A 14,743-nucleotide genomic window follows, 5' to 3' on the forward strand; every position below is an offset into this window, starting at 1 on the left:
CCCCCAGCCAGCTTCCCCCAGCCGGCACAGCCACCAAAACGAGAGCTGCTGCAGCCCTAACACACACCAGTGCCTGCACTGATGCAGAGCTGTGCTGTGGGTCTGGCCGTTCTGTACCCAAATTTCTTGGGGAGGGGTTGAGTGTGGTGGGTGGGGATGCGGTGGGTTGGTCGTGCATGCTGCCAGAGCCAGGAGCCCAGCACAGCCTCGCCTGTCCTCTTCCCATCTGCTGAGTCCATGGCTGGGGACAGCCATTGGGCTGGGTGGTGGTTTGGTTTGGATGGTTGTTTTGGTGCTGGGACTGTCTCGTCGTGTTTTTGCATTTTGAATTTTAAGCCTTTGTAACTGCGCTTTGATCTTGCTGCCTCGCAAGCGAGTGCAGCTGGCTGCAGCACATCCCGGCTGCCCGCCCGTACCCTGGCAGTCCCCGTCAAGGCTGCTTTGATGTATTGATTGGTGTCTACGTGCAGCCCAGAGCTCGCTGCCTGGCCGTGGGCAGCGTGGCAAATGAGCCAGCACAGGCGTGGGGAGGCTGGCTGGCCCTGTATGGGCCGTATTCAGCTCTTGGTGCAAGGGCAGTTTTAAGTGCAGGCTGCACGTCATTACTGCGTCTGCCTGTGCCATGGTACCCAGCCCTGCCTGTCACCTCGGCTGTGGAGGTGGCTGGTGGCATCTTTGGGATGTACCAACCTCTTTTCTCAGCCACAAATGAATCAAGGTTGTTGCTGGGTGCAGGAGCTGAAGCATCCCTTGCACTGTTTGCTCCACACTGCAGGCAGAGGTGCTGCTGGACCCCTGCCCCCAGCAGGCATGGCTCCAGCATGGGCCGTGCTCACATCCTCAGGACCAGGCTCGTGTCCCTCGGGACAGTGGTGAGCCCCAAAGCTGCCCTCAGCCCTCTTCTCTTACTGCAGGATCCGTCCCCAATTGTCCAAAGAGAAAATAGAGGGATGTCACATCTGCACCTCGGTGACGCCTGGCGAGCCCCAAGTCCTGCTGGGGAAGGACAAGGCCTTCACCTATGACTTTGTCTTTGACCTGGACACATGGCAGGATCAGATCTACACAACGTGCGTGGGCAAGCTCATTGAAGGCTGCTTCGAGGGCTACAATGCCACCGTGCTGGCATACGGCCAGGTACATGCTCTGCGTCTCCTTGGGCTCTGGCATGGGTGTTGGGCTCTCCTGCAGTGCTGGAGATGCTGAGATGGCACGTGCAGAGGTTAGGGAAGGTGGAGGTGTATAAGGTCCTGGATGTTGAAGGGACAGAGAGTTGTCCCTGGCCTGGGTGAGAGCTGGGGCAGGGGGTGGCCTTGGGTGGGAGGAGAGGGAGGCAGGGCTGGGAACATGGGAGCTGGTGTGGTGGTAGGGATCAGAGGGGCTCAGCAGAGGCGTTTGGGGAGCCTGGGGTTGCAGGGGGATGTGTGGGGTGCAGTAGGCAGAGCTGAGCCTGGGAAGGCCCAGCCAGCTCCCCCCTTGCTGCCTCTTCACAGACTGGTGCAGGGAAGACGTACACCATGGGCACTGGCTTCGACATGAACATCTCTGAGGAAGAGCAGGGCATCATCCCGCGGGCCATCGGCCACCTCTTCAGCGGCATCGAGGAGCGCAAGCGGGTGGCACAGAGTCAGGGTGTGGCGGCACCCGAGTTCAAAGTCAGCGCCCAGTTCCTGGAGGTGGGTGACACTCTGGCCCTGCTCTGTCCTTTGCTCAGCTCTGTGTCCTGGGCTTCTTGAGTCCTCCATGTCCTGGCTGCTCCCTGGCTGAGCTGGACCCCGCAGCAGGGATGTGTGCCAGGGCAGAGGAGACTCAAAGCACCTGAATGTTGTTGACTTCACGATGGTCACAAACTGGGGTGGCACCTTCTTGCCTGCAGGGACACCCCCCCATGGGGAAGAGGCTTATGCTGTGGTCCCTGGAGATTCAGGGGACTCTGAGCTTGCTTACTCCTGTTTGAAGCTGAGGATAGTGGCATACCTGCTCCCCTGGGTCTGGACCAGCATTCCCAGTGAAACAAGGAGAGGAAAAAGTGCCATTCTTGTGGGGATTTGAGGAAGAGCTGTGGTTTTTCCCATGTCCTTTGCTGCATCTTTGACCTTGAGAATGTTTCACTGCATCCTCTCCCGCATCTGCTTTGGTCTCTCCATTTCAAAAGTCTCTTCTATTAACTGCTTCTTTCCCTGGAGAAGTTTGTCCCAGAAAGCCTGTGGACCTTGTGTGTCTGCAGTGGTTTCCCTGGAGCTGGTCCTGGGGTGAAAGTGCAAAGAAATTCAAGATGGGAACTGGTTTAAGGCCCTGGTGAGAAAACATAGGGTGGTGTTGAGCAAAGCTGAGCTCCTGAACAAACTTTATCTGGTTGGTGTCCCGATCTGGGGTACAGCCCAGAGACAGGCAGGCAGAGAGAGAGGCCCTGTGCTGTGATCTTGCCTCCACGTGGCTTTGGTGGCCATCACATCTGGGTTCTTCCACTGTTTGGGAAGCAGTGCCCAAAGTCACCTCCTAGCCTGGAGAGCTGACCTCCTTGCCAGAGAAATCCTTCCCAATCAGCTTTCCATCTGCAGAGCCCTTGTTAGCTCCCATGGTGCTGTTGTGTCTGGCCACATCCTTCCCTCCCCACAACTCGGCCTGTCTGAACTCTTGGCTGTCTTCCCATGCATCCTCGGCCTTGTGGGGCTCTGCTCTAGGGAACCTGTGGGCTGGGATGGAAATGGGGACAATTTCCTGCCTGTTCTGAAGTCCTTCTGGGGGCTGAACCTTGTCAGGCTTTCTCCCTGCTGGAGGGTTGCCTAACCCTGTTGGGGCTGGGGCATAGACCTGCCTTCCCTAGGCTATCAGATCGGATACTGGCCTTCAGCCCTATGTGTGTCCCCTCACCTTATGCGACACACTTTCCTTTCCGTCTCAGCCCCCTGTATCTGCCCTCTAGGAGATCCTCTGCTGTCCAGTTTAGTTTCCCTTGCCTCAGTTTTTCCCACTCAGTTTGGGGTGACTCAACACTGCCCCAAGGAGCTGGGTGACCTGTTAGCTGGGGTTGGGACGTGTGAAGGATGAACACTGGGGAGAGGATGTCCCAGGCCATCCTAAGAAGCATCTCTGCAGACCAAGAGGTCCAGCACAACCCCAGGGGGCACCTGGGGGTGACAGAGCAGTGGCCCTGCATGGGGTCATACCAGCTGCCACTGGGATTTCCTGTAGCCCTTCTCTCTCTTCACCACCTCTGACCCCTGGTGGTTTTGGCTCTCAAAATAGCCTCAGAGATGTTTGTCTGGTGACTGCGGTGGAGGATGGGAGCGAAGCTTCCTCTGCTGTGTTTCAAAGCTGCTCATGGTTGCTCTCCCCAGGCCAGCTATGCCCAGTGGGACACTGGCAGCCCCAGGGTGGGGGGAGCCATCTGCCAGCTTAAGGGATCTTGAAGGCTTTCCAAGGGCCTTGTTAGTGTGGGGATAGTAAAACCCCATTGCCTGATGGCCTGGTGACAAAGGCCATTGGAGCCTGTCAAGGGCTTTGCCTACTGGTCCACCATGCAGGCATGGGCATGAAACCCAGAGCTCTTGCACTGAGACCTGTCCTACAGCCACCCTTATCCAGGCAATCCGGGGAGGGTTTTGTGGCAATAATGGCTCTCCTGTGCCAGCATGGGCACGTCGCCACATCAGATGCTGGTTACCACCCTGCTGTCCCGGCATTGGTACAGGATTTGGCCCTGCTGATCCCCATCCTGTGACTCTCCTCCTGGGAGCAGGCTGTCAGAGCACAGTTTAAAACCTCGGGGAGCCTATTTGCACCCGGGGCGACCAGGGACAGATTAGCCTGATCTGCTCTGCTGGCCAGGAGCCTGCAGTCCTTGGGTGACCCTGCTTACTGCACTGGGACGTGGGTGTGAGAGGGTGATATGTGGCACTGAGTGGTGGTGGCAGGGGGACAGATGGGCAGGGATGTCCCTCCACCCCAGGGTGAGAGAGGATGCTGCAGGGTCAAGATATGAATGGGAGCATCCTCTCTCAGCTCTGGGTCCTCAGGGTTTTCCGTGCTTGTCCAGCCCTCCCTGGTCCCCCTTGTCCCCTTTCAACCCGGCAGAGGTGACCTCAGGGAGCTATGGTGGGAGAGGGGCTCCATTGGCTCCCATGTGTGAGCAAGGAAGGCTGGGGGAATGCATAGTTCCTGGGTGCCTGCTCAGGCTCTGGGGACAGGGCTCTGAAAATGTCCTGGTTCCCACACAGCTGCTTGTGTGGGCCAGGGACAGGACAGGGTCAGGCAGCTGGAACCAACCCAGACTGCAGCTCAGAGCTTTGCGGAGCAGATGGGTACATGTATGCATGCCTGTGCACACGTATGCACACATGCACCATTCCTTATGGGCATCCTGTCCTAGCTGGGTACCCATGCATGTAGGTCAGAGCTTGGCTGTGCATCGTCTCCTATCTGCATGCACATGTTTGTGCATTCTCTCCTACACTTGTATGCACACCAGGTCTCCTGGTCAGCCTTGCCTAAGCACACATGTGTGCACGTATGTGTGAACACACGCGCACCCCCAGCTGTGCGCCCTGTCCTCCTGGCTCTCAGGACTGCAGCAGCAGGATGGCAGAGGGCAGCTCCTCTCAGTCCCACTGTGCTGGGCTCTAGCAGCCTCCTGCTTACTACTACTCACCCCACACCTGCTTCCACTCTGCTCAGCTCTACAATGAGGAGATCCTGGACCTGTTTGACAGTGCCCGCGACCCTGATGCACGCCACCGCAAATCCAACATCAAAATCCATGAGGATGCCAGCGGGAGCATCTACACCACGGGGGTCACGTCGCGCCTCATCAGCTCGCAGGATGAGGTAGGTGCAGGATGGGGCAGACATGGAGGAGGGATGGCAGCTGGGTGCCCACCAGCCAGGGATGTGCTACATGGGGACAGCCAGGCAAGGGGGGTATCTCACCCAGGATGGGACAGAGCAGCCCTGAGGTGAGGCAGGGAGAGGTCAGCATGCTCGCTGGGCTGCAGCAGGGTGCTCTCCTGACTCCCTAGAAGGGCGCTTCAAGGTTTTGTTCTTCCCTGCCCCATGTTGTTACAGCTGATCCAGTGCCTAAAACAGGGGGCTCTTTCCCGCACCACCGCCAGCACCCAGATGAATGTGCAGAGCTCCCGGTCCCATGCCATCTTCACCATTCATCTATGCCAGATGAGAGTGTGCACCCGCCCGGAGCTGGTGAGATGTGCTCCTGCCTCATGGCTGGGCTGTTCCTGGATCTGATACCCAGGCAATGTGTGTGGGTCCCTTGGAGAGGGGAGAGGGTTTGAAGTCTTGAAAAGAGAGGCAGGGCTTTATCTTTCTTCTTTCCAGTCATAGCCAGGGTTAGCATTTAATGGGAGCTGAGGTCTGCCCTGGAGCAGCCCCATCCAAGGCAGGGATGGTCTGGCCCAAGGGATGGCCCAGAGCAAGCCGCTGTTGGGATCCTCTCCCCCATCCTTGAGGGGCTGGATGCAGAGGGTGAATGCTCAGGCTTTTCCTGATGTCTGAGTGCACCCAAGGGGGCTGCTTCCTGCTCTGGCTCTGTGGTGGTGACCCTCTCCATCTGTGCCTGGCCGCAGGTGAATGGGGAGGTGAACAGCCTCCTGGACGGAGCCCAGCCCACCACCGAGTACGAGACCCTCACGGCCAAGTTTCACTTTGTAGACCTGGCTGGCTCAGAGAGGCTGAAGCGAACAGGTGCTACTGGCGAGAGAGCGAAGGAAGGCATCTCCATCAACTGTGGACTGGTATGGCCTTGGACACCGGTGTGCAAAGGCAGGGGGGAGGCAGGGCCTGCCTGGGGGAGCCTGGGATACCTTTGGGTCCTGCTTGGAGCTGCTCTGGGCTGTTGAGGTTGCTGCTGTCTCTGCTGGGGTTTATGCTACCTGGTCCTGTAGGCAGGAATATGCACAATCCAAAATACCAGTGGTGAGGGCACAGCTCTGCTGCTGAGGGCAGGACTATGGGGAGGGATACAGCTGGGCACAAGGGTGCAAGTCCCCAAAAGGTCAAGGTCTGCTAACTTGAGCTTAAAAAAAACTCCAGGGCTCGATGCTGCTCCTCGGTGCATGTGGGAGAGAGGCACAGCCCAGGGAAGGCGGGGCGAATGCTGAGACTGGCAAGGGAAGTCCCGTGCCTCCACCTCTTGCACCCCAAACCTGTGCTGCAGCACATGCCCCAGGCCTGATGTCCTGGCTACATGACAGCTGTATTCTCATTAGGAGCTGAACTTGGCGGGGGGGGGGGCTTTCCTTTGTGTTGGTAGCTGGCCTTGGGGAATGTCATTAGTGCCCTCGGAGACCAGAGCAAGAAAGTTGTGCACGTGCCCTACCGTGACTCCAAGCTCACCCGCCTGCTGCAGGATTCCCTTGGGGGCAACAGGTAAGAGGGTCCCAGGCTGGGGCTGAGCCCTGGGAGAGGACTGCAGGGGCTGTCCCCCTGCAAATAGGGCCGAGGGTCTATGGAGCCACATGGGAGCTATTTCAGGACTCAAATGCCTCATGGATTGCCCGGTAGGGAGGGGATGCCTCCTGGCAGGCAGTGCATAACTTTGCAAATGTAAAGAACTTGGCTCCTCATGAGTCCCAGGCACAATTAGCCAGCTTTGGCATAATTAGCTGGTGCAAAACACTCTGAAGCTCTTGCAGACCTAGGACTTGGCAGGTGGTGTTGCCCAGCATGGGATGGATTGAATTCCCTGCCTGCTCTGGGGGTACTTCTCTGAAGAGCCCATTCTTCCCCAGCAGTCCTGGCATGTGTGGGCTGGCAGGAGGAGTTGGATTTGCTCAGTGCTGTGTGATGTGTTGCTTGTGGGGTGTTGCCAGTGCTCTGGGTCTAGAGGGACTGAACCCAGTTTATACCTTGGTTATAAAACACAGAAGGGCCTAGTATGGGTGTCTGGGGGCATGTGGCCTGTGCTGGGTCCCAGGTTTCCAGGTGCTGAGTTGGTGCAGGGTGGGGGAAACTGTCCTTTCACCCTGACCTTCACCTCCCCAAGCCAAACCATCATGATTGCCTGCGTGAGCCCATCTGACCGGGACTTCATGGAGACCCTGAACACGCTCAAGTATGCTAACCGGGCTCGCAACATCAAGAACAAGGTGGTGGTGAACCAGGACAAGACAAGTCAACAGATCAGTGCCCTGCGGGCCGAGATTGCCCGCCTGCAGATGGAGCTGATGGAGTACAAGGCGGTGAGTGGCCGAGTGAGCCTGCAGAGGTGGGATGGAGGCAGGAGCAGAAAGCCTCTTCCTCCTGTTTGAATTAGGCTGGTTTCAGCAAGAAAGACCCTCCTGCCTACTATGCTCTGCCCCTGTTGATGGGGGTAATTGCTAAGTGAGATCAGGAAGCTTAAGAGATGGGGGCTTAGCTCCTTCCTGCCCTGCCACAGGCAGGACCTTGGGCAAGTCTCTTGGGGATGCTAAGGCAGGGAGAAGCCTTGAAGCATCTCTCACCCTCCGCCTGTTTAACTCAGGCCTTCCTGGTCCTTAGATTTGTCCCTGCCCCTGCTTTGGTGGCTGGGGCTGCCTCCAGGGATGCAGCAGTGGGTCCCCATGTCCCAGCTTGCCCTGCACTCAGGGACTCCCCTCCTGTTCTCACAGGGCAAGCGGGTCATTGGGGAGGATGGCTCGGAGAGATACAGTGACCTTTTCCACGAGAACGCCATGCTGCAGAAGGAGAACAGCACCCTGCGCATGCGGGTGAAGGCCATGCAGGAGGCCATCGATGCTATCAACAGCAGGGTCACCCACCTCATGAGCCAGGAGGCCAATCTGATGCTGGCCAAGGCAGGTGAGGCTGGGCTAGAGCGTGACATGGTGGGTCAGCCCAGTGAGCATAGCTGGGATGGGTGCTGTGACACAGCCCATGTCTTGCCTTGATCCACCTGCACCTCTGCTCCTCCAGGTGACGGTAATGAAGCCATTGGCACCCTCATCCAGAACTACATCCGGGAGATTGAAGAGCTGAGGTGAGCTGGGCACTGTGGCTGGTGAGTTACCTGGGTCCCCGGGCTGGTGGGTGCCATGGTGTGGCCTGAGCCTAGGTGTGGCTTACAGCTCCGTGCCTCCAGCATCACCGGGGTGAGTTGTAAGCCCTGATGGAGTAGCAGCTGACTACACTGCTGCTACACTGGGGCTGTACAAGTCCCAGCCTTGGTGCCAGGCAGTGCTTTGGCCATTGTCATCCTTTGTGTGGCTGTTGATGGAGGGCGAGATCCTGCGGGGAGTGCCTGGTGTCTCCCAGGGACTGCTGGCCCCCCCCAAAGCTGGGTCCATCCCAGTGTCTTGCATGGTCCTGGGACCCTGTCTTGCAGCATCCTGACCATCTGACCCAACAAAAACGGGAATGGCTTTGTGGTGACTCTGTCCCTTGCTCACACCATCCTAAAACCAGGCAAGATCCCCTCCTCTGGGGACAGTGGGATGTCCCCTCTTTGACCACATGCAATCTCCAATCCCTAGGACGAAGCTTTTGGAGAGCGAGTCCATGAATGAATCTCTGCGTCGCAGCCTCTCACGTGTCTCTGCCCGGCCCCCCTACTCCATGGGCTCATCCCCAGCATCTGGCTTGGCTGGCCTGTGCAGCCCTGCTGCTCCGGTGGAGACAGAGGCCTCTGATGTCCTCCGACGGGCCAAGCAGGACCTGGAGCGCCTGAAAAAGAAAGAGAGGAGGCAGCGGAGGAAAAGGTGAAGGCAGCTGCTGTGCGATGTTGGGAAGGGGGAGGCTGCGTGTCAGTTCCTGTCTGTCCTTGTGGGGTCAGGTATCCTGCTTCCTCAATCCATGCTAAAGCCAGAGCACCGAGACAGAACCCAGACGCCTGGGTTCCCCTCCCAGTGCTGCCTTGCCCTTGGTCTCCTTTTCATCCACTGCAAGATCCTGGAGGCTGTTTTCCCCAAAGGGTCTAAAAGCAGGAGGTGAGGGGGGCCCTGGCAGGACCCATCCCTGGGCTCCCCCATGCTGGGACTCACAAGCACCCCTCTGCTCTCCCCCAGCCCAGAGAAGGAAGCATTTAAGAAGCGGCAGAAGCTGCAGCAGGACAATGGGGAGGAGACGGATGAGAACGAGGTGGAAGAGGTGACGGGCTTTGTCCTCATACCGAGGGGGGTGTTCGGGTGTGGACCATTGTCATCGCCCCATGTGGGAGAGGGACCAAGCTCAGCCTGGCCCTGCAAAGCAGGCTGGAGGGGTCACGGAGCCGAGGATTCCATGCCAGAGTAGGGGGGAGCCAGATGCTCCCCAGTCAGCCCCGCTGTGGAGCGAGGAGCCCACATCTTTTTGGGCCTGGTTTCAATAAGCGTAGGTGAAGGGGGGTTGGGCAATGCAGTGCTATTCAGCTGAGAGGGGTTGGATGCAAGGATGGATGGGGCACAGAGCTGCTCGACAGCGTATGCTGGGGGTCCAGAAATGGTGCTGCAGCCCCTGGGCATCCTGTGTAGGAGGCTGAGTCCCGCTGTGGGGGCTACAGCCCATCACTATGGGGTGAGCTCAGGTTTGCAGGATGGAAGAGCTGCAGAGAGAAGGGCAGGGCCATGTTGCAAGCTGAGGTTAGGCACTTGTCTCTTAGGAGGAAGAGGAACAGGATGAGAGTGGCTGTGAGGAAGAAGATGGACATGAAGATGAGGATGAGGACTCAGCCAGTGAAGAGAGCCTGGTGGACTCAGACTCGGATGCAGAGGAGAAGGGTAAAGTGCGGAGCCATGCATGCAGCCTAGGGTATGGGGGTGCATTTGCTGGTGTCTCCTGGTGCTAAGCTCTGGTCCTGGGAAGGGAAGGTCTGCTGGGATGCCCCAGCCGTGTCTCCTCTGGGGGTCTTGGAAGAGCACCAGAGTTGCTGCAGGGAGTCTCCAACACTCTCTGCAGTGCTGCCGCTCCCCAGCGATGTAGGTTCCCATCAGCTCCCTCTGCCCTCTCCTTGTGCTGTGGTTCAGTGGGGCTGTGGGAGCCATGCTCCCCCATCCCTCCCAGCCTGACTGTCCCCCACTGGCCTCCAGCCGTGAATTTCCAGGCCGACCTGGCGGATCTGACTTGCGAGATAGAGATCAAGCAGAAGCTGATTGATGAGCTGGAGAACAGCCAGCGGCGCCTGCAGACCCTGAAGCACCAGTACGAGGAGAAGCTGATCCTGCTGCAGAACAAGATTCGGGACACACAGCTGGAGCGGGACCGGGTCCTGCAGAACCTCAGTGAGAACCGCCTCACCTGTGGGATCCCATCCCCGTAGCATCAGGCCCCAGTCCCTGCTCTTGCCCAGCTGACTCAGAGCCAAAGCATCCACTCCCTGCACGCAACACTGGCTCTGGTAGAGCTTTGCTGTCCTCCTGCCTCTGCTTGAGCCCCTGGGACCCCCAAGACCCTGCTTGTTTTGCCATGGGAGCAGGACTAGTCTGGCTCCTGACCCCAGCTGATGCTGGAGAGGTGGCTGGAAAGGATGGTGAGGCAAAGCCTCCTCTAGCCTTGCACACTGCTTCATGAGATGTGGGAACACTTGGGGAAACTGAGGTGCTGAGGGGCACATGAAGAGCCCAAAGACCTAGTGGTATAGCTGATCTCTGGGCTCAGCAGGACAGGATCACCCATGCACATGGCTGCAGGTCTAGGTCTGCAGCTCCTCTCCACCCAGTGACTCTGCTGTAACCCCCTGTCCCCACCCTGTGCTGAGCCCTAACCCATCTCTTCTAGCGGGTGCCCCGAGACAGACCTGAACCTGTGATGGGGCCAGAGCAGAGGGGTGAGGGAAGGGTCTGGCAGGATGGGGAGGGAGCAGTGCCCGGTGCCTCCAGGCAGTGTGTGTAGGTGCAGGAGGATCCCAGGGTGTGTGGCCATCACAAGCCCTCTCCTCGTTCCCCCAGGCACCATGGAGTGCTACACAGAGGAGAAAGCCAACAAGATCAAAGCAGACTACGAGAAGCGGCTGAAGGAGATGAACCGGGACCTGCAGAAGCTCCAGGCAGCCCAGAAGGAGCATGCTCGCCTGCTCAAGAACCAGTCCCGCTACGAGCGGGAGCTGAGGAAGCTGCAGGCGGAGGTGGCTGAGATGAAGAAGGCAAAGGTACCTGGACATGCCAGGGCAGGGAGCGCATCCCCTGGTCAAGTCTGGCTCTCTGCTCAGAAGCAATGTTTTCCACTCCTGGTGGCAAGTGCAGGACATCTGTCTGTCTGGTGGGTGGGTGCCCTGGGACAGTCAGGTGCCTGCACCGACACATGGTTCCTTCCCGTTCCAGGTTGCGCTGATGAAGCAGATGCGAGAGGAGCAGCAGCGGAGGCGGCTGGCAGAGACAAAGAGGAATCGGGAGATCGCGCAGCTCAAGAAGGAGCAGCGCCGGCAGGAGGTGAGAGCTCAGCCCACCTGCGTGCTGCTGGGTGTCCCTGTGTGGGGGGGACTGGGCTGGCCGGGGGTGGATGTTTGTCCTGCTCTGGCACTCTGAGGTGCTCATAAGTACCAGTCGGTGAGGCTTCGGGCCATGCTGCATCCATGGCCTCGCCAGGGGCTGCACAGCCGCAGCAGAACACATCTGGCTGAATTGCTCCCAAGGGCCTCCTGGAGCTCCTAGTGTGGTTGTGGGAGGTGCTGTGAGCTCCCCGCCATGCTCAGGGCGCAGTGTGTCATCAGGGTCAGCCTTAAGGCTGGAAACTTGCTCGCTGTTAAAATCAGGAGTGAGACTGTTCATGCCAAAGTAACTGCTCCAAGCTTTGGTGGTGGGAGCCCCGGGACTGCAACCATCACTGGGTAGGACCCCAGTGGTCTGTTTCTCTCCCGTGCAGTTTCAGATCCGGGCTCTGGAGTCTCAGAAGCGGCAGCAGGAAATAGTGCTGCGGAGGAAAACCCAGGAGGTGAGGTGGGGGGGGTTCCTTCACATAGCCCCCAGCCCCCATGGAGGTCCTGGCCCCAGCGCTTGGCTCAGAGACACCCTGTCCTCCAGACAGTGCCAACCCTGGGAGCGGGTTTCCCAAAAGGGTGGGAGGATTTTTATGGCTCAGTAACCAGGTGGGAGATGGTTACAGAGGCAGAGGAATTACCCATCTCCCAGGGCAGCTGAGCCCGGTGACAGGGGATGGGCTACAAGGGAGAAGGGAGAAACCCATGAAGCACAAAGGGTCCTGGGGCTTTGGGTCTCCAGGGCTGCTGCTCTTGGTCCTGCGGGGCCCTGGGGGAGACGGCAACAGGTTTGGGCTGGGGACGCCCATCTGACACCCTCTCCTGCGCAGGTCTCAGCGCTGCGCCGTCTTGCCAAGCCCATGTCAGACCGGGTCGCAGGCAGGGCAAGCCAGAAGCCGGCCATGCTGGACTCGGGTGCGGAGGTCTCGGCCAGCACCACCTCTTCCGAGCCTGAGTCTGGCGCTCGCTCCGTCTCCAGCATTGTGCGCCAGTGGAACAGGAAAATCAACAACTTTCTGGGAGACCCTCCATCCTCCGTGAACGGGGCTCGGCCCGCCAGGTCAGGGCAGGGGCTGTGTGGATGGATGATAAGGCATCCCAGGACTCCCATGTGTGGCTTTTGGCTGGCGGCAGAGGTTGAAGGCCAGCTTCTTACTGTGCATTTGGCCCGTTTTAAACCACTGACGCAGTGACAGGCTGTGCTGGCAGCGTGTGACTGACTGTCACCTGGGCTAAGCCCAGTGCTGGCCTTCCATGAGCATTAAATGCCATGGTACAGCCCCTGCTGGGCTCATCTCTCTCTTTGCTAAGGGGTGATGGAAAAGTTGGGCAATCCAGAAATGATGCAGATGCCTCCTCTGCTCCTGGCCAGCCAGAGCCCAGGCATCCTTTTGGGGCAAGCACAGCTTTCCAGGCATGGTGCGGCTGGTCGCCCATGTGCCTCTTCTCCCCTCTGGCTGTAGGAAGAAATTCCCCAAGAAGGGGGCGAGCCAGACCTTCAGCAAAGCCGCCCGCCTCAAGTGGCAGTCACTGGAGCGGCGCATCTTCGACATCGTGATGCAGAGGATGACCATTGTCAACCTGGAGGCTGACATGGAGCGGCTCATCAAGGTGACAATGGTGCTTGGGACAGAGAGGGCTGTGTGCTGGGTGCGGGGCAGGGGGACAGCCATGCTGACAGTACCAATGCCCCTCCTTTTTCCCCCAGAAACGCGAGGAGCTGGCACTGCTGCAGGAAGCATTGCTGGGCAAGAGGATGAAACTGCAGGCAGAGACCCCCAAGGAGCAGAAAGGGCTACAGGAGCTGAATGAGGAGATCGAGGTGCTGGGGGCCAACATTGACTACATCAATGACAGCATTTCTGACTGCCAGGCCACCATCATGCAGATCGAGGAGACCAAGGTGGGCGGCTGGAATGGGCCCAGCTGGCAGGGAGAGACTGGGAACAACCCTGGGAGGTGAGGGTGTCCTTGGGCACAGCCAGGCTGGGTATCCCAGAGTCCTCCCCTGAGCTGTGTCACACACTCAGTGGGGCTGCACCCACACAGTCATTTCTCATTAGGTGGCTAATTGTGGAGGGGAATGCTGCCAGGTCCTTGCATGTCCATGGACAGGCTGCTGGTGCTCCACACCCCATCACCCTGGGATTATCAGGAAGCTGCAGCCCCCAGTCCTGCCCGTGGGGCTGGCGGTCACTTACCCCATGGGAGTTTTATGGGCTGGAAACATCCCAGGGAGGATTGGCTTTTTTTCCAGCAGAAACCCTGCAGGTTTTGTGTACAGTTTTGACACTGGGCATGCCGCAGAGACACTGTGCAGCTCCCGGCTCCCCTCTAGTGGCTGCAGCCTGGGCTGGAGGCTGTGTGCTGTCCCTGGCTTGTCCCTGGCTGTCATCTAGATTGGCAGGGAAGAAGGGTCTGTTGTTAATTCACACTAGCCTTTGGATTGGTGACCTGATCTGCTGTGGATTTGGATGAGGTTGGTGTCTGCAGATTAGTGTCTAATTAAGTGTTGGCACCAGGATTTCTGTAGCAACACAGAAGCCCTTCAGGTTGTGTTGGCCATCTCCATGGCTGGATCTCCCCAGTAGCCACTTGGGCAGACTGAGGAGAGCAATTGTTGGACTGGGCAGTGCTGGCAAGGCAGTGGAGGTGCTGTGCTGGCCACAGAGCCCGTTCTGCCCATCCCACGCTGAGTGACAAGCTCCCCTACTGCATCCAACACCCGTCCCTCAACTTTCCAGGAGGAACTGGACTCCACAGACACCTCAGTGGTGATCAGCTCCTGCTCCCTGGCCGAAGCCCGGCTCCTGCTGGACAACTTCTTGAAGGCTTCCATCGACAAGGTGTGGGGCCAATTCAGGGCCTGGAGGCATGATGGGATTTCTTGCAGCTGGGGAGGGGAGCAGGGTGCCAGGGTGCAGACCTGGTGGGGGGAACTCGAGGCACCCACCTGAGGTCCGGCATGGCTGTCCTTCCCCAGGGGCTGCAGGTGGCTCAGAAGGAGGCCCAGATCCGCCTGCTGGAGGGGCGCCTGCGGCAAACAGACATGACCAGCTCCTCGCAGAACCATGCCATCCTGGATGCCCTGCGAGAGAAGGCTGAGTCACACCCCGAGCTGCAGGCCCTGATCCACAACGTCCAGCAAGGTGGGACACAGGGCTGGTGCATCCTCAGGCCAGGCACGCTGCTTGTGGGTTGAGGTGCCCACCTGTGCTAGTCCCCCAAGAAGCACCTAGACGTGTCATGGCTGGGACCAGCGTGCCCAGGGCTGCCCTGAGGGCGATGCTGGGTGGGGATGTGTGCTCTGTTCACCACACAACAGGGACAAGGACTGGGTCCCCCCCATCAACTGCCTGGGCT

The 14,743-nt window shown here is 58.8% G+C and overlaps 1 protein-coding gene across 1 annotated transcript in view; it reads left to right on the top strand.

Annotated features, from left to right (window-relative positions):
* Positions 1 to 14,743, top strand: part of KIF21B (kinesin family member 21B) — a 42,707-nt gene that overhangs the window by 16,930 nt on the left and 11,034 nt on the right. The window contains exons 2-22 of the mRNA XM_010584744.1: positions 915 to 1,137; positions 1,494 to 1,676; positions 4,678 to 4,827; positions 5,065 to 5,199; positions 5,583 to 5,750; positions 6,269 to 6,384; positions 7,001 to 7,196; positions 7,605 to 7,794; positions 7,909 to 7,972; positions 8,466 to 8,690; positions 8,997 to 9,078; positions 9,569 to 9,686; positions 9,996 to 10,187; positions 10,854 to 11,053; positions 11,226 to 11,333; positions 11,767 to 11,835; positions 12,211 to 12,440; positions 12,844 to 12,991; positions 13,089 to 13,283; positions 14,125 to 14,226; positions 14,364 to 14,529. Coding sequence (XP_010583046.1) covers positions 915 to 1,137; positions 1,494 to 1,676; positions 4,678 to 4,827; positions 5,065 to 5,199; positions 5,583 to 5,750; positions 6,269 to 6,384; positions 7,001 to 7,196; positions 7,605 to 7,794; positions 7,909 to 7,972; positions 8,466 to 8,690; positions 8,997 to 9,078; positions 9,569 to 9,686; positions 9,996 to 10,187; positions 10,854 to 11,053; positions 11,226 to 11,333; positions 11,767 to 11,835; positions 12,211 to 12,440; positions 12,844 to 12,991; positions 13,089 to 13,283; positions 14,125 to 14,226; positions 14,364 to 14,529 — 3,260 coding nt within the window. The remainder of the gene's footprint in view (positions 1 to 914; positions 1,138 to 1,493; positions 1,677 to 4,677; positions 4,828 to 5,064; positions 5,200 to 5,582; positions 5,751 to 6,268; positions 6,385 to 7,000; positions 7,197 to 7,604; positions 7,795 to 7,908; positions 7,973 to 8,465; positions 8,691 to 8,996; positions 9,079 to 9,568; positions 9,687 to 9,995; positions 10,188 to 10,853; positions 11,054 to 11,225; positions 11,334 to 11,766; positions 11,836 to 12,210; positions 12,441 to 12,843; positions 12,992 to 13,088; positions 13,284 to 14,124; positions 14,227 to 14,363; positions 14,530 to 14,743) is intronic.

This window comes from Haliaeetus leucocephalus, unplaced genomic scaffold (assembly GCF_000737465.1).
Source record: "Haliaeetus leucocephalus isolate CR32 unplaced genomic scaffold, Haliaeetus_leucocephalus-4.0 Scaffold1000, whole genome shotgun sequence".
NCBI lineage: Eukaryota > Metazoa > Chordata > Aves > Accipitriformes > Accipitridae > Haliaeetus > Haliaeetus leucocephalus.